The sequence below is a fragment of the Ovis aries genome, chromosome 15, assembly GCF_016772045.2.
Source record: "Ovis aries strain OAR_USU_Benz2616 breed Rambouillet chromosome 15, ARS-UI_Ramb_v3.0, whole genome shotgun sequence".
NCBI classification, from domain to species: Eukaryota; Metazoa; Chordata; class Mammalia; order Artiodactyla; family Bovidae; genus Ovis; species Ovis aries.
In genome coordinates this window covers 50,007,064-50,029,785 of record NC_056068.1, presented here as the reverse complement: position 1 = coordinate 50,029,785, position 22,722 = coordinate 50,007,064, and the positions used below count along the sequence as shown (strand labels likewise).

At 50.2% G+C, this 22,722-nt stretch overlaps 2 protein-coding genes across 12 annotated transcripts in view; one reads left to right on the top strand and one right to left on the bottom strand.

Annotated features, from left to right (window-relative positions):
* NUP98 (nucleoporin 98 and 96 precursor) overlaps window positions 1-1,165 on the bottom strand; it is an 87,857-nt gene extending 86,692 nt beyond the window's left edge. For all 3 annotated transcript variants that reach the window (XM_004016274.6, XM_015101064.4, XM_015101065.4), the window contains exon 1: window positions 1,003-1,165. The gene's annotated coding sequence lies outside the window, so the exon portion shown is untranslated. The remainder of the gene's footprint in view (window positions 1-1,002) is intronic.
* Window positions 1,166-1,515: 350 nt separating this feature from the next.
* On the top strand, window positions 1,516-22,432 carry PGAP2 (post-GPI attachment to proteins 2). 9 transcript variants are annotated; one of them, XM_042233150.2, is made up of 8 exons: window positions 1,516-1,597; window positions 9,061-9,081; window positions 11,973-12,147; window positions 16,114-16,282; window positions 19,969-20,221; window positions 20,365-20,459; window positions 21,090-21,198; window positions 21,416-22,432. In XM_042233150.2, the coding sequence occupies exons 3-8, from the start codon at window positions 12,014-12,016 to the stop codon at window positions 21,544-21,546; spliced, it is 891 nt and encodes a 296-aa protein (XP_042089084.1). In that variant the 5' UTR covers window positions 1,516-1,597; window positions 9,061-9,081; window positions 11,973-12,013; the 3' UTR covers window positions 21,547-22,432. The 9 variants fall into 9 exon arrangements, with proteins under 9 accessions (XP_042089084.1, XP_011951358.2, XP_011951360.2 ...); XM_012095968.3 differs by having other exon boundaries at window positions 20,365-20,471; XM_012095970.3 differs by lacking the exon at window positions 16,114-16,282 and having other exon boundaries at window positions 20,365-20,471.
* The last annotated feature ends 290 nt before the right edge of the window (window positions 22,433-22,722 follow it).

Genomic DNA, 22,722 nt, shown 5'->3' with positions numbered 1-22,722 from the left:
AATAAAAATTTCAGACCTACATCAGGAAACTAGCCACTAATATGTAGCCTTATCAGTTCATTCCCAATACATGATACCCCTGATGTTCTTCAACTTTTGAGTTTAGTTCTCATGGTCTAGGCTAGCGTTCCACTAAGGAAGCGTTTGCCTTACGGTGAACTGGGCGGGTAGCAACCAAATCGGAAACGATATTGAAAACTAGGTTTCTGCTTCCAACTACTCAATGTCACCATCTTGACCCCTCCACTTTTCTAAAGGGAATCCTCAGTAATGGGGGGCTAGAACGCCCAGGGAGGGCAGTATAGTAGAAAAATTTCTGGCACTTTCTAGTACTGTTTTTCCTCTGGGCCTCAGCTTCTCCACCTATGAAACTTGCACGTGACATGGGGTAGGGGAATTGACTTAATTTCCAAGGTCCTTAAGGCTAAAGTAAGTAATCCAGAAACCTCACCCTGTTTCTCGTCTAGCTTTATGTGGGACACGTGGGAGAACAAAAAGTAAGGTTTCACTCCATTAAATGACCTTAATTCTCAGATACAGTTTTAATAAGCTCACAAACTCCAGACCCACTCACCCTCCCCAGGGGTTGCAAATTTCCCCTTGGAGAAGCCAAAGCAAACAAAGCCCAATCCCGCAGATGATCAGGGAAGTGCTGAGGAAACCGTCCCTCAGGTTCTCAAGGCGCTGCCCCCGCAAAGGGCCTGCCCACCTAATCACTGACGGGCAAATGAATGAGTACAACCTGCTAGAGAAACGCTCACTCAAGGGAGGCTTCAACGCGAGACCCCCGGGCCCAGAACCCACAGAGAGCGATCCCTCCTCAAAGCCTGAAGGGTCAGGCCTCGGGGCCCGAGACCCGCCCCCTCCCTCAGGACAGAAGGTGCGCGCTAGGGCGCGAGACTCGGCGCGGAGAGGGCCTGGGACGCCCCGCGCACCCGCCCTCCCAAAGTGGAGGAGGAGCCTGCCGGTCTCCGGCCTCCACCACCCTGGCTCCCGACTTACCGCGGTGCTGGGGGCGGGGGAGAAGTGTCAGGAGTGAAGGCCTAGGCCGGACCACCACCCGCCGCTCAGAGAGCAGCGCGCGGCCGCCACGAAACCGTCGCCGCCGCCGCCACCACCGATACCGACCGCCGCTCCGGGCGCTGCGCGTAGAGGGCCCGACTGCGTCACACGCCGCCCGCCGTCAGAGGCTCGCTGCGAGCGCTCCGCCCTCGCAGTCTGCGCATTGGCAGACGCCGCCGCCACTCTACAGCCGCCCTGTTAGTCATTGGACCACGGGTCTTTTGAAACCGAACGTGAGGGCTGTCTTTGGGAGACTAGGAGAGGGGGGAAGAGGCGGGACCGAAGGAATTAGGGGGAGGAAAGGGGAGGGGCGGTAAGGAGGGACATGGAGTGCCGCCCCTCGTCGCCGCGGTTGGCTGGGAGGGAGTAGTGACGTCACACAGGGCCCCTCGAAGTGGGCTGGTGAGTGGCTACATCGGGAGGGGGGTGGGATAAGGGTGATGACGCTATGCCGAGGCTCCGCCCCTTCTCTGGAGCGGAGACACCCAGACTGCTGAGACTCGGGCCAATCAGAGTGAAGCTCCAGAATGGCATGGTAACTGTTCTACCCTTCCTTTGCCTCAGTCCGCGGGTGGTCATGGGAAAGTGCTCCTGTCGTCCGGCCCTCATTTCCTGCCCAGACCACGTGCGGAGCTGGAGGGCCCGCCTAGGTCTATCTAAGTAGCTCGCCTGCAGCTGCTCCAAGGCCCCCAAACCTGGCCTTCTTGCCTCCTGACCCATGCCAGCCCAACATAACCTCTCCCTCTCTGAATCCATAGCATAGGCATTGGGAGTGTTAGTGATGCCCTAAGGGAATGGCTCAGCTTAAAGTTTGGTACAAATAACAATTATTGGGACTTTTTTCCCACCTGCACTTTAGGAACCCCTAAAGTTCTAATTGAAATGATCCCGCCTCCTCTGGGATACCTTTGTGGATCAGTCTGTCCCAGCGAGTTGGGGTGATGCTTGGGCAAGCCTCTGTTACAGCTTTGTTTCTTTGTATTCTGTTACTTACTGTCTTATCTTCAGGGCGGGGCTCTTGGAAGTTAAAGCTTTATTTTCAAATTGGTGTTCCTTCCTCTTGTGTTCCCTGGTGGCTCAGAGGATAAAGCATCTGCCCGCCATACAGGAGGCTCGGGTTTGATCCCTGGGTTGGGAAGATCCCCTGGAGAAGGAAATGGCAACCCATCCCAGTATTTTTGCCTGGAGAATCCCCGTGGACAGAGGATCCGGGCGGGCTACAGTCCACGGGGTCACAAAGAGTCGGACACAACTGAGCGAGTTCACTTTTCCTTTCCCCCCAGGGTCTAGTCCAGAGCAGGAGACAGATTATCTCAAAGGGGTGAGTTGAACATGTTCTGGAAACTAGATCTAGTGACTAAGTGGAAAGTGAAAGTGAAAGTCGCTCAGTCTGACTCTTTGCGACCGCATGGACTATACAGTCTATAGAATTATCCAGGCCAGAATATTGGAGTGGGTAGCCTTTCCCCTCTCCAGGGGATCTTTCCAACCCAGGGATCAAACCCAGGTCTCCCGCATTGCAGGCGGACTCTACCAGCTGAGCCACAAGGGAAGCCCCAAGTGACTAAGGGTTCCACACAAAATAGCAGATACTGTGCTCAGAAAGCAGAACCTATTAGGATTACCACTGCACCGCCCCCTCCTCCTGGGACATTAATACAAGATTGAAATGAGCTCTACCCAAAACATGGATAAAGCTAAATTATGGGTTTTCAGTGGTGGGATTAGAGATACTTAAAAAGTGGAGTGGTTGTGAAGATAAGATAATGGGTGGGAGAAACCTAGTACATTGTAGTTGTTCAGTAGATGCTTGAAGGAAGAAAAAAGTAAATATATGGATGATCAAATAGTAAAGCTAAATTTCTGACTCCAGACACCTTCCCCTAACTCCTCCATGAAAGTATTACTCCTTTCCCTCCACCCTCCCTTGCCTGTGCTCAGCATCAGAAAGTCATTAAGTCTCCCTGGAGGGTTACAGCAACTTCCTCACTGCCCTCCTGAATCTTTGATTTCTCACTTTCCAATCCTCAAACCCAACTCTGTTTAAGCCTTTTCTTTACTTACTTATGTTGATGACCCTGAGATCAGGTGCACATTAGATGTTTGATGCAGAAATGAGTGACTTACTTTCTTAAGTAGAAGTATGGGATTTTTGAGTCAGAGATCCCTGCCTTTAAATCTGAGCCCAACCATGTGTTAGCTGTATGAACTTGGGGAAATTTCTTAACCCTTCTGAACCTCAGTTTTCTTGTCTGTAAAATGGGGATAATAACAGTACTTGCCTTACAGAGTTGTGAGAATTAAATGAAATAAGGCATATGGTACCAGGTACACCAGTACCCTCAATAAATAGTAGATATTATTTGTATTCCTTAAAAAGGTTAAGAAATTCCCATTCTAAGACATGGACTCTGACACAGACAAGAAGCTCAGAAATGTGTCTTATATGAATGAATATTTCAGTCCAGAGTATTAGCAGGTGTCTAGGAGCTGAGCCTCTTAAGTAGTGTATACTTACTGGAAGACTGGAGGAGGAGACATTGGAAAAGAAGTGCTCCAGAAGGAATTTCCTACCACCATGGTGATTTCTAAGTAGAAGAACCTCTTGTTACATACTCTGGTAGGCATGTGGCCCACAGGCTCATCATTCCCAGGGACTTCTGCCCCAGGAAGGACTTCTTTGTGGGCCAACGCTTCCTGGGTCCACATACTCTTACTCTGCCTAATTCTGATAACACCCCTTTTGATTGTCATCATCTTCCTTCTTCCCCTGTAAAGCCAAGGAGTTTGGCACCTGTTCACCAAACTTTGCTGAGCCAGGTTTTGTCCTGAGTATCAGGAGCTCAGAGATGTCCCCTGCTCAACGCTGCACTAACCAAGAGAGACAAAGCTAAGTAAAATCCATTCTATCCTAGGAGCTCCCAGTCTCTCTTACACACGTCCTGAGAACTCACTCTATGCAACTCTCCAGGGAGGGGACAGACCTGTAAGGACTAAAGAATCATGAAAGAGCAAGAGACTTTCTTCCAGTGAGATGATTCTCCATTGCTTATATGGTACATTGGAAAGAGCAGTGGAGTTAGATTCAAACAGATGTAAGTTCAGGTCCTAGATCTGCCACTTTTTAGATCTTGCACAAATTATTTAATTATTCTATACCCCAGTTTCCTTTCTATAAAGTGGGTACAACAATATCAATATGATCATAGAACTTGCAAAGGATTGGGCCTCTTTGTGGCACATAGTAAGCATATAGTAAATGTTGATTTCCTTTTTCTTTTCCTATAACTTGATAAGGAAGGGTGATGTTTGTAAATGGCATCTAACTAGATTTATCAATAAATAAATCTTTTGTGAATATCTTTGACTTTTAACTAGAGCATTTAATCAATTGCATTTAATAAATTTACTGGTATATTTATGATTTCATCTAACATTTTAGACTTTCTCTTTCCTCCAGATGTTTTGTTTCTGTTTCTCTTCTTTTTAAAATATATTTTAAAAAATTTTTGTTTCTTTGGTAAGAATAACTGCCATTTACTGAGGCCAAGCTCCTTGCCAGATTTTTTAAATTGAGATATAATTTTCATAATATAGCATTCACCCATTTGAAGTGTACAATTCAGAGGTTTTTAGTATATTTGCAAGTTTGTGCAACCACCACCACTATATAATTTCAAAACATTTTAATAATCCCAAAAAGAAACCCCAGACCAATTAGCAATAATGTCCTATCTCCTTTTCCTCCCAGCTTCTGGCAATTTACTAATCTACTTTCTGTCTCAATGGATTTACCTATTCTGGACATTTCATATAATTGGAATCGTAAAATACATGGCCTTTGTGTCTGACTTCTTTCACTTAGCATAATGTTTTCAAGGTTCATCCAAGTTGTAGCATGCATCAGTACTTCATTCCTTTTTATAAGTGGGATAATATTCCATTTTTATGAATAAACTATATTTTATTTATGCATTCATGAGTTGTTTCCACCATAAATAATGATTATTCCACTATGAATAATACTGCTATGGACATTCTTGGACAAGTTTCTTGTAGACATGTGTTTTTAATTCTATTTTAATTTTATGTTTATACCTAGGAGTAAATTTGCTATAGGGTCACATAGTAACTCTATGTTTAACTTAAGGAGCTGCCAAACTATTTTCCAAGTGGCTGTACCATTTTACATTCCCACCGGTGATGTATGAGGGGTTTTAATCTCTCCACATCTTTGCCAATACTTGTAATTTTCTTTTTTCTTCCTTTTTTTTTTTTAAAATTATAGCAATGCTAGAAGGTGTGAAATGGCATCTCACTGTGGGATTTTCTTAATACATTTCCCTAATGACTAATGATGTTGACCATCTTTTCATGTGCTTATTGGCTATTTAAATCTCCTTTCTTGCAATCTTGGATTATTTCATGTTTCTTCCTGCATCAGTTTGAAGATTAAATTATTTTAGTGATAGCCTTAGAAGTTACCACATGCATTTCTAACTTACTAAGGTGTGATGCTAATCAATACCTTTATAGGAAGGGTAGACTTTGCTGAGACAAGGAAAAGGTGAATTCCAGGCCAGATGAACAGGGAGAACGGAGATGTAGGACCGGAAAAGAGCCCAGTGTATCCACGGATGCAAATTGGGACTTCATCTCAGAAGCCAAAGAATGTTCTGCAGAACAGTGAAGATATAATTGCTATCTGAGGCAGAGTGGAGCTAGAGCAAGATGGGTAAGCAAAGGGTGAGCAGTTTAAAGCCATCCAAGAAAGATGTCTCTGCCCTGAAAAAATTTCTAAGAACAAAGAACACGCCTCTTCAACCCAGGAAAACTTTCCTGAGGCTGCCTAGGAGGCAGGGCAGAGTTTGGCCTGTTGTGGCCAGGGCTTTCACACTGCCTCTGTCTCTGCCACTTCACCTGTCTCCAAGCCATGCTCCCTCTGCCTCCACCCTCTATCCCCAGCAGTCATTCTTCAGCTGCCTTTCTTGCAGTTCCTAAATCTCTTCTTGATATATCTAAATTCTGCTCGTCCTTCGAAGTCCAATTAAATCAATCCAGCAAATGTTTCCTGGGCTCCTACTGTATGCCTGTCCCAAACTGAGCTGAGAGATTCAGAAATAAATGAAATAGGTGGAGGTTCTGTCCTTAAATGAGTTCCGAACTATTGCTCATTTGATGATGCAGGAAGGAATATGGAGGGAATAGGCAGGAAGATGGAGGGAATAGGCAGCAAGTTATTTTGCTTTATCGTGGTCAGAGCCCTAATAAAGGTGTGATGGAAAGCCATCAGAGACTGCCTGTGGGGTGAGCAGATCATGGGGATAGGGAGAGATAAGGAGAAAGTTAAGCAGAGTTCCATGTAAGAGGTGAGTATAGTTAAAATACCTGGTTGCTAGAACAGAGGATGACCAGATTATGAAAGATGTTGAACACTGCACTAAGGAGTTTGCCCTAGATCCTAAAGGCCATGTGTATGTGCTTGCTAAGTCACTTCAGTTGTGTCCAACTCTTTGTGACCCTATAGACTATAGCCCACCAGACTTCTCTGTCCATGGGATTCTCCGGGCAAGAATACTGGAGTGGGTTGCCATGCCTTCCTCCAGGGGATCTTCCAGACCCAGGGATTGAACTTGCATCTCTTATGTCTCCTGCGTTGGTAGGCAGGTTCTTTATTACTAGCACCACCTGGGAAGCCCCCAAAGCAATGAGGATTTACTAATTTGCTGCAGGGGCCAGATGTGATCAGCTCTGTGTCATTAAAAGAGCCAATGTGAATGTAAAGGGGAATGATGGAGAGATAGTAAGGTAGTGAAGGAGATCTCCAACAGGGAGCATTCCTTGACAACTACATCCCGCATTCACTTCCCCTGTTCTGCTCTACCTGCCCCCCAACTCTGCACTACCCCATGCTCCTGGAACAACCCTGAAAACAAATTCTCAGACAGCTTGGACTATCTGGTATGCGTTTGTGCAAAGGGGATTGGAGTGGTGATCATGGCTAAGGCCTTAAAGATGGTGGTGTTTCAGGCACAGGTCTCCTTGGGGTATGTCCAGGTACCAGGCAAACCAACTGGGAGGTCAGGAAACACTGGAAAGCTTCAACAACAGCAGCAGCTGTTTGGACAATGGACAAATGCCAGTTCAGCAAACACTGAGTGCCTCCTGAGTAAGGGTGAGACTAGGTGCTTAGATGCTTGTTCAACTTCTTTCTCTATAAAATGGCTTTCATCAAACTTAGCTCACCGGATTATTAAGAATATCAACTAAGAGAATGCATATGAAATCCCTGGCACATAGTAAGAACTTCTCTTTTTCTTCCACTTTTCTGCATATAAATCAAGTAGGAGTCAGTCTTTCAAACTGACAGTGGAGGAAACAGATTCAGAGAGGATCAGTGACTGCTGAGGTCAGACAATTCAGAAAAGGCTCAATCAGGACAAGTTCTCACTGTAGCTGACATATCTAGCTGTAGTTAACGTGGTATATTAAGTACCTTCCACATACCTGGCATGTATGTTATCTAATTCTTACAACAACCCTATAATGTGGATATTCCTAAAACCATTTTAGAGATGAGGAAGCTGAGACTCCAGACTGTATGATGGGGAATCGCCCAAATCACCAGATAATTAAAGGCCACTTAGAGTGCCTCAAGTTTCAGGCATTAGAGGTAGTCTAGAGGCAGGGAGAAAGGACCCAGCCCCAGGGAATAGTACTTAAAGCCAAAGGAACAGATAAGGGGTTAAGACAGGAAGCAAGGGCCAGAAGCAGGCACGTGTGGGTTGGAGCTAGACAAAGAGGATGACAGGAAGCCCCAAGGAAGAAAACCTAAATTGTTTTCAAAACTAAATAGGAGTGGTTCTTTCAGTAAAGTTTTACTAATTGCTCACTTTCCCTGGGACCTTAAAGGACAGGGTTGGGGAGAATTCAAGTCAAGAAAAGTAGTTTTTAATAAGACACCTTCCTTATAGATTTGAAGCCCCCAGAAGTGAGCAGGATACCTCTGGTTCCCCCACCATTGCTCAGCTCAGGGCCTGCCACAGAGAGGGCTTAGGCTGAGTAAATGAACAAGAGTGAATGCACGCAAAAGGGCTCTGGCAAGTTAATCAAACCTGGGCCTCTGTTTCCCCTTCTACAAAGTGAAGATGATAGCTACCTTGTGGGATTAACAGTATATAGTGATTAAGGGAATGCCCTTAGGTGCTAGACCGAATCCTGGTCCTGACACTTGCTAGCTGTGTGATTAGGTAACTTGGCTTTTCTGTTTTCCATTGGTGAAAAGGAGATATTAATAGTATCTACCACATAGGGCTTTTATGAGGATTAAATGGGATAACACATAAAATGTAGAAGAGTGCCTGGGATACAGGAGGTGCTCAAAATGTATGGATTTAAATGGGAACGATGTGATGGAAACAGTGCCTACCTTAGGCGTCCTGCACCTGCTGCGTGTGCTCAGACAACCCCACATTGTAACCAGAGGAGGGATTACTGACCCCTTCATCCTTTTTCCCTATTGAGGTAGGATGGTCTTTATAAAGGTAGCCACAAGTCCCCCCTCAGGGGTCCATCAGATGGGGAAGGAAGCCCGCGTGGGGGCTGGTTTCTGGGGATCAGCCCTGACGGTGAAGAGAGACCTGGGACTGGGCGAAGGAAGATCAGCTCTCTCTCTGTCTTATTAAAGATGTGACCAGGCGCCCTCTCCTGATCAAGGGCAGGAATAGCTCTGGCCCAGAGTTTCGGGGGTGGGCCCCACGGGATCTCACTCCTTATTATGTGCTCTTCCCTTTGCTGAAATGCCCCGATTGGGTTCTGGGGAGTCAAGTTTAGGGGAGGGGCGCCAGGCTGGGGCCAAAACTGGTTTAGTGTTTTAAAAGGGCGAAGCTAGATAGCTGGATAATTCGTCTAGATTGGGGTGGGGGGTGGACAGACACCGGGGTCAGGAAATGAGAGAATTCGGGGCCTTCCTGAAGTAACTGTATGTTCTTTCAACAGGTGATGGAACGCTGCTGAGAGGTAAGGTGACGAGGTGGCTTATCCAGCGTGTCAAACCCAGTTGTCCGGGGCTCTTCCGGCTGCCCCCACGCAGCCGGAATTAGTGGGGCAGACCAGGGCTGGATCGGCATGGCATGAAGGGACGCCAGATTAAGGGGGACAGCTCTGGGTCCGGGGCCGCAGAAGCGGGGAGGGGCCAGCAGAGCAATTGGGCTCAGTTTCCTTGCCAAGTTCCGCCTCGAGCGCGCCGGCCCCGCCCCCGCCGTTCCCGCTCCGCCCCGCCCCCTGCCGCTCGCCCCCCGGGCCCGGCCTGGGTTTCCCCCCGGTGCTGCCGGCTCCCGGCCTGCGCCGGCGCGGCCTCTTCGCCGCCGCAGCCTGGGTGAGTATGAGGATGGGTGTTCGGGGCTGCCGGGCAGCCCCACTTGGGGGAGCTCGGTCACGCGCTCTGGCCTCCGCAGGGCCGGGCCCCAGGCTGTGGGGGTCCCGCCGCCTGCCCAGGAACCGCTGCTTTCCTCTCCTGGCTGGCTGAGCTGACCCCTTTCCCCACTGCTCCCCGATATGGGCCCGATGTGCAGGAGTGAGCTCTCCCCGCTTCACTCCGCAGCGACTCCTGGTCCAGATTCTACCAGGAGGGAGGTGCGGGGGTGCTTTGCAACCCCATAGATGAGTTTGAAATCCCAGTTCTGCCAGTCATTAGCCTATGACCTTGAGCGAGTGTTAACCTCCTTGAGCCTCACTTTCCTCTTCTGTAAAATGGAAATATACAGGCTATAGTGCCTACCTCATAGAGTTATATTGTGAAGATTAAAGAAACAATGTATATCTAGTTCTGAGCAGGGTGTCTAGTACTCATCCAATAAGTGTGGATTTTGGACTGGAGCCTGAAAAGGTGTTTGGGGATCTCTGGAAATAAACTAGGGATACTCCTGAGAAAGCAGTTTTCAATGAAGTAATACCTGTGTAGAAGTTAGAGTTGACTGGAGCTGAACAGCTGCCCTTCAGATAGGGAGCTTCCTGTCCTGAGGCCTGGGACAGTAGAATGACCCAGTTGGTATGGACTTATTAGTAATCCAGATCACACAATCCCATGTTGTATAACTGTGAAAACAGGCCCAGAGTGGTTAGGTGACTTGCCCAAGGTCACACAGCTAAAAGGGAGGTTAGGTATACCTCCAGGAAATGGAACAGACTATTCCTGAAACCTTATCATCCCCTGCCTTAGGCACTGCCTATTCATTCCCTGAGGATCTGCTCTTCAGTTTTGGGGTCCCAGTGATTCCTGAGTGATCCAGAGCAGCTGGCTTCAGGAAGGGATGTTGGAAAGGGGCACTAGTACCATTACAACCACAGAATTTGGATTTGGGCTGGGTGGGGAAGGTCTTTGGGGATGATCCAAACAATGTCAGAATGTGCTTGATTTGGGAGGGCCACCAGAGTCACTTCCACCACTCCCTGGGAAGCGTCTGGCCCCCTGGAAGTACTGGAGCTTGAGCAGTTGGGGCAGGCTGCCTGACAGAGCCTGGCAGAGAGGTGGGTGGAGGAAGATGGATGAGAGGCATATCCACCTGGCATTTTCCAGATTCCAGGAGGAGGCTGGCCTCCAGGAGGTCAGGGTTCTTCCTGAGGGCGGGGCCAGGCAGAGCTGGAGCTTGATCTCTAGGCCCGGCCCTGGAGTCCAGAAGGGCGTGCTCTTTGTGTATCTGAGTCAGCCATAGTTTGGCAACAGGACGCCTAAGTTCTGAGGATGGCTTTCCCTCAGGCTCAGCATGTCGTTTTGAGAAAGGATCTTCCTCTCTCTGTGTCTTGGTTTCTCTGTCTTTAAAATGGGAACAGGGCTAACTCATCTGTATAGGATTTGGTTTTTTAGCTTTTTTCCTCCTAGGGACAGTTTCCCCTTCTCTTTCCCCTCCTTACCTGACCCTTCTGCCCAGAGCTCTGGCCCAGAGAGGGGGAGTCAAGGAAGGCCAGAGTGCAGTGTGTGATGTTGAGCGCCATGTCGCCTCACTGCTGGCTCTTCCTTCTATTTGCTGTGTGACCCTGAGCCACTCCAGTCCCTGAGTCCTGCCAGTCTCTTGGCCTCAGTGCCCTCTTCTATGCCCTGGGGTTGGGGTTGGACTAGGATTGCTGTTGTATACTTGGCTGGTAGTATAAGGCCTGACCCTAGATATCCTCATCTCATTGGAGGGGGGCAGACCTCAGACCTTACCTGGTTTCTGGAGGAGAGTGGACAGGCCCCTGGGGACTGGGAAGCCTCCAGAAGCTGACCAGGCAGCTCTCTTCAGCAAACAGCAAGCCTAGGCTAGCACCAGGCCTGATGCTGCAAAGCCTTTCAGTCTAAACACGTGAGGCAGCGGGTGGGGATAGGCAGGGGGTTGGTGTTCTGCTGGCTTCCATGGAGTCCTTGCCACTGTGGACTGCAGTGCAGGCACACAGAGCACACAGAGCCTGGGAAGGGACTGAAGGTGCAGAAGGGTCCTGAGCCAGTGGATGAAGCAGAGAGAGCCGATGGGAGGCCCTGAAACATGGAGGCTCCAAGGTCTGGGGGAGGAGATGGGCCATTCTGACCCCTGGGAGGTTTTAGGATTGGTTCCTGAAACAAGATAGACTAGTTCAACCAGCTCCTGTCAAGCCAGGGATAGGGATGAGAAGTTTTCCTGACTTACTCAAGCTTCATCTTAGCATAGATTTGGTTCATTCTTTCCTCTGAAATGGAGGGTGAATGTTCTTATGGGAGTCTGAATCCATCTTCCTCATCCTGGGCAGTAGCTGTCCAAGCTTAGGGGCTCGGTGGCTTCCTTCTCAGATTCCCCCAACCCCACAGCTAAGCTGAGGACTGAGCACAAGGGCTGGCTTCCCCACTGAGTACCAGCCTCACTACCTTGGGCCCTGACAGCACACCACTCCATCCCCAGGTCTGACAAGATGTACCAGGTTCCACTGCCGCTGGACCGGGATGGGACCCTGGTCCGGCTCCGCTTCACCCTGGTGGCCCTGGTCACGGTCTGCTGTCCACTTGTCGCCTTCCTCTTCTGCGTCCTCTGGTCCCTGCTCTTCCACTTCAAGGAGACTACGGCCACACACTGTGGGGTAGGGTTTGTTTTGGGGGGGGGGGGCATTGATACCTTGTATTCAGGCCTAATCGGATCTGTTTTGAATCCTGAATCTCTTGTAACAGAATTAGCCGTCATGCATTACTGGGCTGCTGGGGGTGCCTGCAAATGGAGGTCCCAAGGACTAGGCTCCCTCTACCTTTCATGGAGGTCACTGGGGGCCAGGGTCCCTAAAGTTGGGCAGCTCCAGAACCCAGAACCCAATCCTTACTTCACAGAGGGGCAGATTCAGCAGCCCCAGGGTTTTCTGGAGGGTAGAGAATAAGACTGGGCTAGAGGGCACTTGGGGCTTCTTAGTGTGGCTCTGTTGTGGGCTGCGCTTGTCTCCATGGGAACGTGATTATGTAAGTGTGTGTGTTAACTGTGAGGGACATGACTATAATGGCTTTGACTGGGGTCTGTGTGAGAGAGAGACTATATCTGTGCCTGACTGGGGACCTGATTATATGTATGTACATGTTTTCTGGGGTAGGTCCCATGACCTCTGAGGTACCCTAGGTGTCCATATACCCTCTTGGATAGGGATATGGGATGTTGGGCTAGAAAGAAAGTTGTGAGTTCTTTCTCTGTAGATTATTGGAGTAAATGGGATAAGACCTCTGTGAACCTTTATTATCTTCCTAGTTCATCTGCTGACTCTGTATTACTTGAGACTCAGGGACAGCCTCACTTTCCCCATGTTTAAAACAGGGTTCAAAATTCCTGTTCTCCCCCTCAGGGTTAGTGTAGAACTCCAAGTAGAGGAGATGGGAACATGGTTTGGGAAATATGAAGCGTGAGGAGCAGAAGGAGGAAGAGGAAAAGGAGACTGTTAAGTTGGAAGACAGGGCAGGAGGGAAAGTTAGCCAAGGGTCTCTAAGTGGGAAAGAGGACATGAACCCCTGGACTAGCTGCACAGAGAGCTCAGAAGGCCCCCAAATAGCTGAGCTTCCCACCTTCATATAAAGAGCATCTGCTCGAGAATATGGGGTACAACCACAACTGGGATCTGACTGGCAGGTGTGGGGGCCTACTTCATCTATTCATATGTCTTGAAGTTTTCCTTCTTCTTGATTTGTCAGTGGGTGGATGTGGGCCTTGAGTTGGCAGCCAGTCTGGTGAGACTTAGAACTAGGAGCCGTCAGAAAGAAGAGGACTGGAAGAAAAAGGGATGACCAGTTGATCTGAAGCGGATGATCAGAAAGGATTCATCTAACAGCCTCTCCTGACCTGGTTCTCACTTTAGATAATGCATCCAGTATTCTTTTACCCTGGCCAACTCCTCTTCATCTTGCAAAACCCTTCTCAGGTGTCTTTTCTTTCCGATAGGCTTCTCTAGCCTCCATGGGGCAAGCTTAATCACTCCCTCCTCTGAGTGCTCATAGAACTGGTGTTCTCTCATACAATTCTGTCATGCTGAATTTGTGTCTCTCTTTCCTACTAGGCTGGGAGCTCCTTGAAGGTGGGCATTGCGTCTGAATCAGAAAGTATTTGTTGAATAAATGGATAGGACACCTGCCTCCCACCCCAACACACAGCAGCCCATTGCCCTGGGAAAAGGAAGGCATGATATAATGCAGTCATAGTCCATATGGGAAATTATAATATTTGTATAGCATATGAAGTTAGACGGAATAGGCTGTTTGCTCTGGCCCTTGTGGCAGGCTCCAAGGGATAATGGGATCAATAACCTCAGCCTACTTATAACCCATTCTCAACATACTCCTTGGGGAGCTAAGGCATAGGTAGCTGCTGGAAGGGTACTTGGCCTCTCTTGGGCAGGACTAGGCCTAGGGACCCCAGGGGTATTTTGTCCCTACTCCCTGGGAGTACTGTGATGGATCCACGTGGAGATTTTCATATATGATCTGGATTTCTCACCCAGATACTAAAGAAGTATCTTTAGTCTGTAATTAGATGATTTTGCCTCTGCTTGCATGTCCCCAGTGATGGGGGGGGGGGGGGTTCTCTCCTTTCCAGGCAGCTGATTCCAAGGAGACTTAGTAACTAACAATTAGCAAGCTCTTTCTCACAGTGAGCACACCCTCTCTTTCTGGTGGGTGTCTGTCCTAGCTCTGGCTCTGCTTTAAGACCCTCAGAGCTACTTTTTCCACCTGGTTTCCAGACAGCCCTGCAGAGATGGGAAGGCAGTAATGCAGGGTCCCTTGAGTTTTCTCTTCTTAGGTAGCATGGTTCCGAGTCTCTCAGGCAATCCTTATAAGACACATGCCCCTGGGCTTGGCCCAGTTGATCACTATTCTCTTTGAGGCCCTGATCTGGGCATAGGACTTCCTATGGCCTGGGCAGTTCAGCCCCAAACAGGACTGCTCTGTTCCTGTTACTGGCTGATAGACCTCTGTGAATGCAGCCTGTGCTGCCACTAGCTGTTTCTGCACAGGTGCAGGCTGGTCACTGATACCTCATGTTCAGCCCCCTCCAGATTTCTTTTGGACCCTGAATCTATTGTTTAAGATTAGCTAGCTCTCTGATGGGGCCCAGCAGACATATTCAGTCCTGCTCGAACACAAAGGGGCTAAATCCTATTCTGCTTTGTCCCTTTCCCTTCCCAGAAACCTGCTTACATCCCTGGACCCCACCCCCCATCTCTGGCAAAGGGATCTGCTGTGGGCTGACCTTGGCCGCTATCACTTCTTACCTTTGCAGAGTGTTCTGGGATTTATGACACGGCCTTGTTGGTCCTGGGAAGGCTGTGTGCCTCAGCAGGCGTGGAGATCGGGGCATTGTGGGCGGGAGGCAGGCCCTAGGGAACTGGGGGTGGGATCCTGAAGTCTTAGAGCAGTCTCAGTCTGGCTAGAGCCCTCAACCCAAGCCCCGGATCCTTCAGCACCCAGTGTGAGTGTCCCTTCGTATGCCTACCCCCACCCCAATTCCCCGAAACTGAGCTGGACCAGTGTGGACTGGGGTTCCCTTAATGGAGGGAGGTCTGATTCCCATAGGGAGATTTGGTTCTAGGCCTTTTAATCCAAAGCCATCTCCATCTGCCCCCCAGAAGGAAGCCCAGCTTGAAGGGTCATGGTGGTCAAGGGGAGTCTGGGAGGGCATTCTCTGTCCAGGGGAAGAAGGGAGCAGAAAAAATCCACCCCCTCAGTCTGGGTCTCTGTTTCCTGGCTGTGGCCCAGCACGGCAGGCTCAACCTGAGCAAAGAATCCTATGATTCCCCAGATTCCTGAAAACCTGCAATTGGGTGACATGGTCTTCTCAGAGAGGAAGAAGATAAAACTCTGGGCCACCGGAGAGACCCTGGTATCTTGAGGGTCAGGATCCTGCTGGCCTGAGGCTTAGATCATTCTGAGCCTGGGGGTGGGATGGCGGATAGCCTGTGGTCCCGTTGAATAGGTTCTGGGCCCTCCCATTGTTCCTAGTTGAACTTGGGTGAAGAGCAGGAATGTGGTCAGACAGGGTCAGTAGGAGAGCTTGGGCCAGTCTGAGCCAAGGGTCCTTTGTCTGGGTTACTTGCCCTGAAGAAGGCCTTGGCTTGGAGACTTAAGCTGTCAGGTGGCAAGAGGCCTTAGTCCTAATGTTTGATCCTTGCATAGTTCTGGGCCTCGGTCTTCCCTTCTGTGATATGGGAAGAATAACCCTTCCATCCTCTGACCCTTTTCCTGAGGGTCATGGGAATGAGGCAGGCCATCAGAAGTCCCATGTGCAGGCCACTGGGAGCCTCGATTCTCCAGACTTTTCCAGAGGTGAACCTACAAGAGCAGTGTGCCAAGGGGACTCCAATGAGCTGACCCTGCCTCTCTCTGCTGTCCTGGCCCTTCCCCCTTATACCTCCTCTTCTGCACTTTTCTTTTTCCTTTATGCCCTTCCTATTCTTTTACTCTGCCTTTTCCCTGCCCTCTGAGGAGCTAGCTCTAGAAAATGCCCCACTTTCCCAGGCCCAGGTATCCCCACCAGGCCCCAAGTTGTGTCCCTTGCCCTGCCTGAGCACCACTCCCTACAGGATGTTCTCTGCGGCCTCCCAGCCCTTGGACCCCGATGGGACTGTGTTCCGGCTCAGCTTCAAAGCCATGGTCTCATGGGTCATCACTTTCCCTGTGTTCGGCTTCTTCTTCTGCATCATCTGGTCTCTGGTGTTCCACTTTGAGTACACAGTGGCCACTGACTGTGGGGTGAGTGCCAGGCTCCCCAGTGCCTGGGTCAGGGCCAGTTCAAGAGATGGTGATAAGGGTAGAATGTCAGAGTCGGAGAGAAGGCACAGGGTGAGAGGGGAGGGGGAAAAAAGGATGGTGGGGTCGGGGGAAGTCAGGGGGTGTGTTTTGGGGAGAGAGAGCCAGGGAAAGTAGATTCACAGTCCTCCAAGACTAGAAGAGGATTGTAGAGGGTACAAGGTGGCAGAAGGGGAGGAGGGGGAAGGGAAGAGAGGGAATAGGCAGGAGAGATCTCGAAAGGGAGAAGAGGGCTGAAGAAAGACCAGACTGGAAAAGAAGCCAGGACTGTGGGCTAAGATGAGGCCAGGAGTGAGGAGAAGTAATGAGTGGCTTTAGCCCAGACAAGAGGTCCTGCCCTGGGCTGCCTTGGGTTCTTCTAGCTTGGTTTCTCCTCTGGCAATCTCAGGCCCCACAACCTGAATCCTCAGAGCTCTGCCAGCTGGAAACCTAGAAGGAGCCCCTGCTTCTAAGAGCAGTCCACCAAGCCTTTCCTGAGGGCCCAGAGGGACGCAGGTTCTGTATCAGGGGCATGGAGTTGAACATGGACTTGCCCTTAGCATCTTTTTCCTGCAAGAGACAGACTTAGGCACAGATGTTCCCAGCACTGTGAGATGAGATTCCTTCTGTGATAAAAGGAGCATAGAGTTGGTGGGTTCAGAAGAAGCTCTTCACCCAGCTCAGAAATCAGAGACTTCTTCCTGGAGTGACGGTCGGGGTGAGGGGAGGGGAGTGAGAGTCCGGTAGGGGTGGTGTGGGTGGGAATTGTTGCTGTGGGGGTGAAGAAGGATTTTCATGAGTGCCAGGTTGACAACTTTTGATTTTATCCAGGGGACAATGGGGAGCTTTGGAAAGATTTTAAGCAAGAAAGGGACATGATCAGATTTGAGGTTTAGAAGACCATTCTGGCTCCTGTGTGCAGAACAGATTTAAGGGCAACAGGGCAAGGGCAGGGTACAGGGGTTTAGTTCATGGTACAGGAGGTTCCAGCTGAGATGGGGACTATGAGGTTAGAGAAAAGGGGATGGAGTTCAGAGAGGAGTAGCAGGTAGTTCTGATAGAAATGGGAGCTGTGAACATATAGTGGTTAGTACTCTGCGTTGTGATAGGAATAGGAGTTTTTATCCAGTTGGCAAGGGATAGGGAAGAGAATGGGTGGTAGGAAATAAAGAAAGGTCATCCATAAAAGTCAGGGGACTTTTATCTGAGGCCAAAAGAATGAATCTCTAATGGTGAAACATGAGATGCTATGATAAGGAAGTTTTTGGACCCCTTCCCTTTACACCGTGTGAATTTCTGATCTGCTGCCCTGCCATAGATCCACTGAGTCATGTCCTCCAGGCCAAAGGGTTTCTACTCTTGGGGAAAGGAATTATGCTCCCATCTCTCAGTACCCTTAGCTCTGGGCTTTTTGGGGAGGGGGATTTGGGTACTGTGTACCTAGGCTCTGATAGATTCTATGTTGCTTGTTGCTGGCATAGTTGGTGAGTAGGGAACGTTAGTACTTGGGATGGCAGGGGTGAATATGAGTACCTATACCTGATTGTGTATGTGTATGTGTGAGAGAGAGAGAGTTTGAGTGAGTTGAAGAGGGAGGCAGTTCTTACTCTTTGAATGCTGTGCCCACCCCTAACCTGAGAGGAGCTTGCGAGGATGGGACGAGTAGCCACAGGGCCCTAATTCTCTAATCCTCCTGAGGCATCCCCCCAAACTCTGTGTCATCTCTACCCTTTACCTATTTCCCAGCATCAGTCAGGGCTCTGGGCCCTTGAGTGCTCTGAGTTCTCCCAGCCAAGCCTTAGATGTTGGTACAGTTCTTAAAGTAGCTGAGGTTGGGGCAGGAGTTTTCAGAATGAATATTCTAGGAAGTGAAGACAACACTCCCACTAACCCTACACAGGGGACCTACCCAGAGAAGCAGGAAAGTCAAGTGAAGAGGCTTGGAGGTCTCAGCAGTGTCCAGTCCAGATATGACTCCCACCTGTCACTCAGAAGCCGGCCTTCCCATGGTCAGTAGCCACATAGATCACATATTTTTTTGCAGGCTTTTTGGGAAAGTTTGTCTTCTGAAAGCCATTGCTTATACTCACTGCAGATGCCTTGCATACATTGTATTTAGTATTCACCATCACCCTGCAAGGCAGGTGATATCCCTATTTTGCCAATGAGGAAAAGCTCAGAGAGGTAAAGTGACTTGCTCAAGGTCACCCAGCTTAGAAAGGCAGAGCTGGGATGCACACTCATTGCCTCCAAGCTGCCTTATCACTGAATATCTGAGACTGATCTTGAGCTTTAGTATCTCAAGTTGTACCTTGAGAGCATCACACTCTGAAAGCTCTGCACTGAGCTGCCTCTGACAGTGCTGGGGGGAATCCATCTCCTTTTCTGTGAAGGCTTGAGAAGGCTCTGGCTGGTCCCACCCCAGGCCCTCCCCGGCCCCGTGAGCTGCTTCTGTTATTGCCTGCCTTCCCAGCCACTCTGAGGTCCATTCAGCATCCCCACTGGCAGACAGGAAGGGATCTTCCAGAACTCCACTATGAAGACTGGTCCTGCTATCATCACAGCAGGGTCATTCGCTCTCTGGGTTTCTGGGCTCTGGTACTGCTCTGGCTCTTGTTGAAGGTCTAAAAGAGTCCACAGAAAAAAAAATAAAAATAAAAAAAATAAAAGAGTCCACAGAAAGTGTGGGCAACAGACTGGTAACTTCCATAGTTATGGAGTCCTTTAGAAATGCAGATTTTCAGATTCCAGACCTTCTGCATTCTCACACAATCCCAGATGGGTTGTATGCATATTAAAGTTTGAGGCACACTGCTTTAGGCATTGGAGTCTAAGAGATCCTCCTCCGATTCAAGGTCTTCCTGTTCCCATCAAAACTACTGTTTACCTACCCTGCATTCTCTCACTCTCTTGTATAAACAACACACCGGTCCTTGCAGTTGTATGATATTATCTCCTCCTTCCTCAGCTTCAAAGAATGACATTCCAGTTCCTTAAGAAATGAGGAATTCCAGGCTTTGAGAAAAATGGATGAGAGATATACATAAGAACAGGGTCATTTTCTTAGACTACACCAGGTTAGAAACACCCACTTTCTTCAACATGATCAGAATGGAGGTATTCTTCTGGCCCAGCTCCCTTTGGATCTCCCAGCACCCTCTATTGCCTTTCTACCCCTGACCAAAAGAACAAGTGAACTGAAAGCAGTCAGGAAAGGCTCGGTTGGGAAGTGAATCCAGCTCTGTCCCAAGGAGGCTCAGATGTTTCCATCCTTGGGACTGAATCTGGGATGCTGGGCTCATGGACCCTACCACAGTTCCTTATCCAGGTCACAGCCCTGTGCTGTGGGCCCAGAGAATGTCTGAACCTGGCTGTAGCTTTCGCAGCCATCTGTAGGGAGATGGAGACGGTCCCACTCTGCACCCACACGAACCCCAGGCTGGCTGGGGAGTCAGAACCAGGCACAGGAGGATCTGGGACCTGGAAGGGGAGGTCTCCCTGGAGAGCTGTGAGGCTTTGAAGGAGGACTTCCTGGAGGGAGGGGACTGGAGCAGAACCTTCTGAGTGTCAAGGTGATTATTGGAAGAGAAAGATCTCAAGGTGGGCGGGGCATCAGGGGGTCAGCGCCCAGATGGGTTACAACTCTCTAGGTGCCCAATTACCTGCCGTCGGTGAGCTCGGCCATCGGCGGAGAGGTGCCCCAGCGCTACGTGTGGCGCTTCTGCATCGGTCTGCACTCAGCGCCCCGCTTCTTGGTGGCCTTCGCCTACTGGAACCACTACCTCAGCTGCACCTCCCCGTGTGCCGGCTACCGCCCGCTTTGCCGCCTCAACTTCGGCCTCAATGTCGTGGAGAACGTCGCGCTGCTAGTGCTCACCTACGTCTCCTCTTCTGAGGACTTCAGTGGGTGTCCAGACAAGGGAAGAAGGAGCGGGGAAGGGTTCGGGGAAGGGATGTCCTTGCCCCCTCCCTGCCCAGGACCTCCCAACGTGGGGCTTTGCGTGCTCCCTGCAGGGCATGCTCCCAATCCTCCTCTCTCCCTCCAGCCATCCATGAAAATGCTTTCATTGTCTTCATCGCCTCATCCCTCAGTCACATGCTCCTCACCTGCATCCTCTGGCGGCTGACCAAGAAGCACACAGTAAGTCAAGAGGTACGGTCTACCCCTAGTGGGGCTCCAGGCGGCCCAGAGGACAATCAAGGACACTCGTCCTCAGGATGTGGGTAACGGTGAGGTGGAAACTGGAGTTCTATGGCAAACTGGGGCTAGGGCTGGACCTGGGGACAGGGGGAGGGTGATGGGTCAGAATCTGGGGTGGTTTGGGTAGTGTGAGAAACTGGAGAACATTTCTAGACGAGATGGAGGCTCCATATGGGAGTAGGAGGGGCAGCACCTAGGCTGCAGCAGGTTAGCAGTGCTGAGTCCTGGTCTGTGGTCTGTAATCATCCCAGTCTCACCAACCGCCCCCCCCCCCCCGCCCCCGCCCCGCCGCTTCTCTTCTCCTCACAGTATCTGGAGATGTTGGGTTGGTAGATAACTCCAGGTAAAACTTACTCTGTCCCCCTGAAATGGGAGGGACCCACTGCCTCATTGGCCTCATTACACCCCCAAATGCAGGGCTATGAAATGCCCATCATTCCTGCTGCCCATGCCTGTGTCCCTTCCCATGACCAAGGATGGTAAGACTCAGCCCAGGAGTTGGGGCCAAGAGGGGAGACTGTCCACACACATCTAACAAGCTGCAGAATGGTCACAGAGCTCATCCCCTAGGACCGCAAGTCCTACAACTGGAAGCAGCGGCTCTTCATCATCAACTTCGTCTCCTTCTTCACGGCTCTGGCTGTCTACTTTCGGCACAACATGTATTGTGAGGCTGGAGGTGAGACCAGGCGAGGATTCCTGGGTGGTCACAGTGGCCCTGGGACAGCTGTGATGCTTACTGTGTCATGTGTGATAGGGCAGTGAACTTGGGGGCTGCCTGCCATTGTGTTCCAGACTCTGCATAGTGATGCGGTGGTGGTGGTAATCTAGCAAGAGGCCGCTGGAGGGTAGAGAAGTTAGCTGATCAGGCCCTGTTCCTTGTGTCCTTGCTGCAGTATACACCATTTTTGCCATCCTGGAGTACACGGTCGTCCTGACAAACATGGCGTTCCACATGACAGCGTGGTGGGACTTCGGGAACAAGGAGCTGCTCATCACCTCCCAGCCTGAGGAAAAACGGTTCTAAACCCTTCTCTCCTCCTGCTGGGGAGGAGGCCCACTGCCCAGAAACTAGGAACAAGATACCACTCTGGCCTTCCCTCACCCTCTGTGTCCTCTCTGAGCCCTACTGAAGCTAGGGGAGAGGGGAAGGAGGGAGGAAGGGCCCAGGACAAGGTTTGACCCAGGCCTGCTGGGTTCTTCTTTCCCCCACTCCACGTGTAGGCACGGAGGCCTTTAAGCAGCACCACTTGTACCTGAGAAGCCCCAAGAAGCTGAGCTGGCAGGAGAGCTCCACCATCTGGTGCTAAAAAAAGTCCTGAGGTTCATAACCACCATCCGGTTCTTGGCCTTTACATAGCCACCTCTCGCTGAGGTCAGGGACCACTGAGCAGTGGCTGCTACCAGAAAACCACAGCCATTTCTCCCCATGGGGTCATTCACTTGACTCCTGCTAATCATCTGCTCTGCACATTCTGGCCTGTGACCACAGGCCCTTGCTAAGGTTGCCCAGGTGTCCTAGTCCTGACTTCACCTGTGATTTGGTGTGTGCCCTTCCCTAGCTGTGCCTCCACATGTCCGTGTGGATGAAGCAGGGGTGCAACGGGGTAGGGGGGAGTGTATGATTTCCGAGGGCTGTGCCATTCTGCTTCTCCCTGTGGAGGTGGTGGTCTGTACCTAAAGGATGACCTCCAGAAAAAGCCCTGGCACAACATGTATTTCCTTTCCCTTCTGAAATTGCTGACTTAAGACTTCCTCTTTGGCAAAGGTGCCAGGTAGCGGGCTCAGGGGCAGATTCCTGCCCCGAAACGGGCTCTCTGGTGTTCTCCCCCATCCTCCCTCCTGCCTTAGGCCCTGTGCTCTTTGGGGTGTACATTTTATTTCAAAGGGAAATAAATTTTTTTTTGTCAACAGTCTGGGCTAGGCTTACTTGTTTGGAGGCTCATCTCTTTGTTTAATGGAACTGAGGTGGGGAACAGGCTCCAGGACAGAGGGAATAGTCTATGACCGGTATGATTCCATGTGGCATCCCTCCCTGGGCCCCCCACTCCAAACACACACTTAGGCCTTGGACTCTCCTACAGTCTAAGCCGATTTTGATGAGCAGGAGTGACTTTCTCTGCAGTGACTCCAGGTTTGGAAGCTCTGATACCTGGGAGAGCCTTAGGTTGAGGCAAAGGCCTGAGTGCTAGCCTCAACACTG

Excerpts from the sequence above, each read along its gene's own strand:
- PGAP2 (XM_012095973.3), top strand. The coding sequence starts at position 11,983 with ATGTACCAGGTTCCACTGCCGCTGGACCGGGATGGGACCCTGGTCCGG. Across the intron at positions 20,472-21,089 it reads AGCACACAGTAAGTCAAGAG|GACCGCAAGTCCTACAACTG; the intron begins GTACGGTCTACC and ends CTCATCCCCTAG. Across the intron at positions 21,199-21,415 it reads CATGTATTGTGAGGCTGGAG|TATACACCATTTTTGCCATC; the intron begins GTGAGACCAGGC and ends TCCTTGCTGCAG.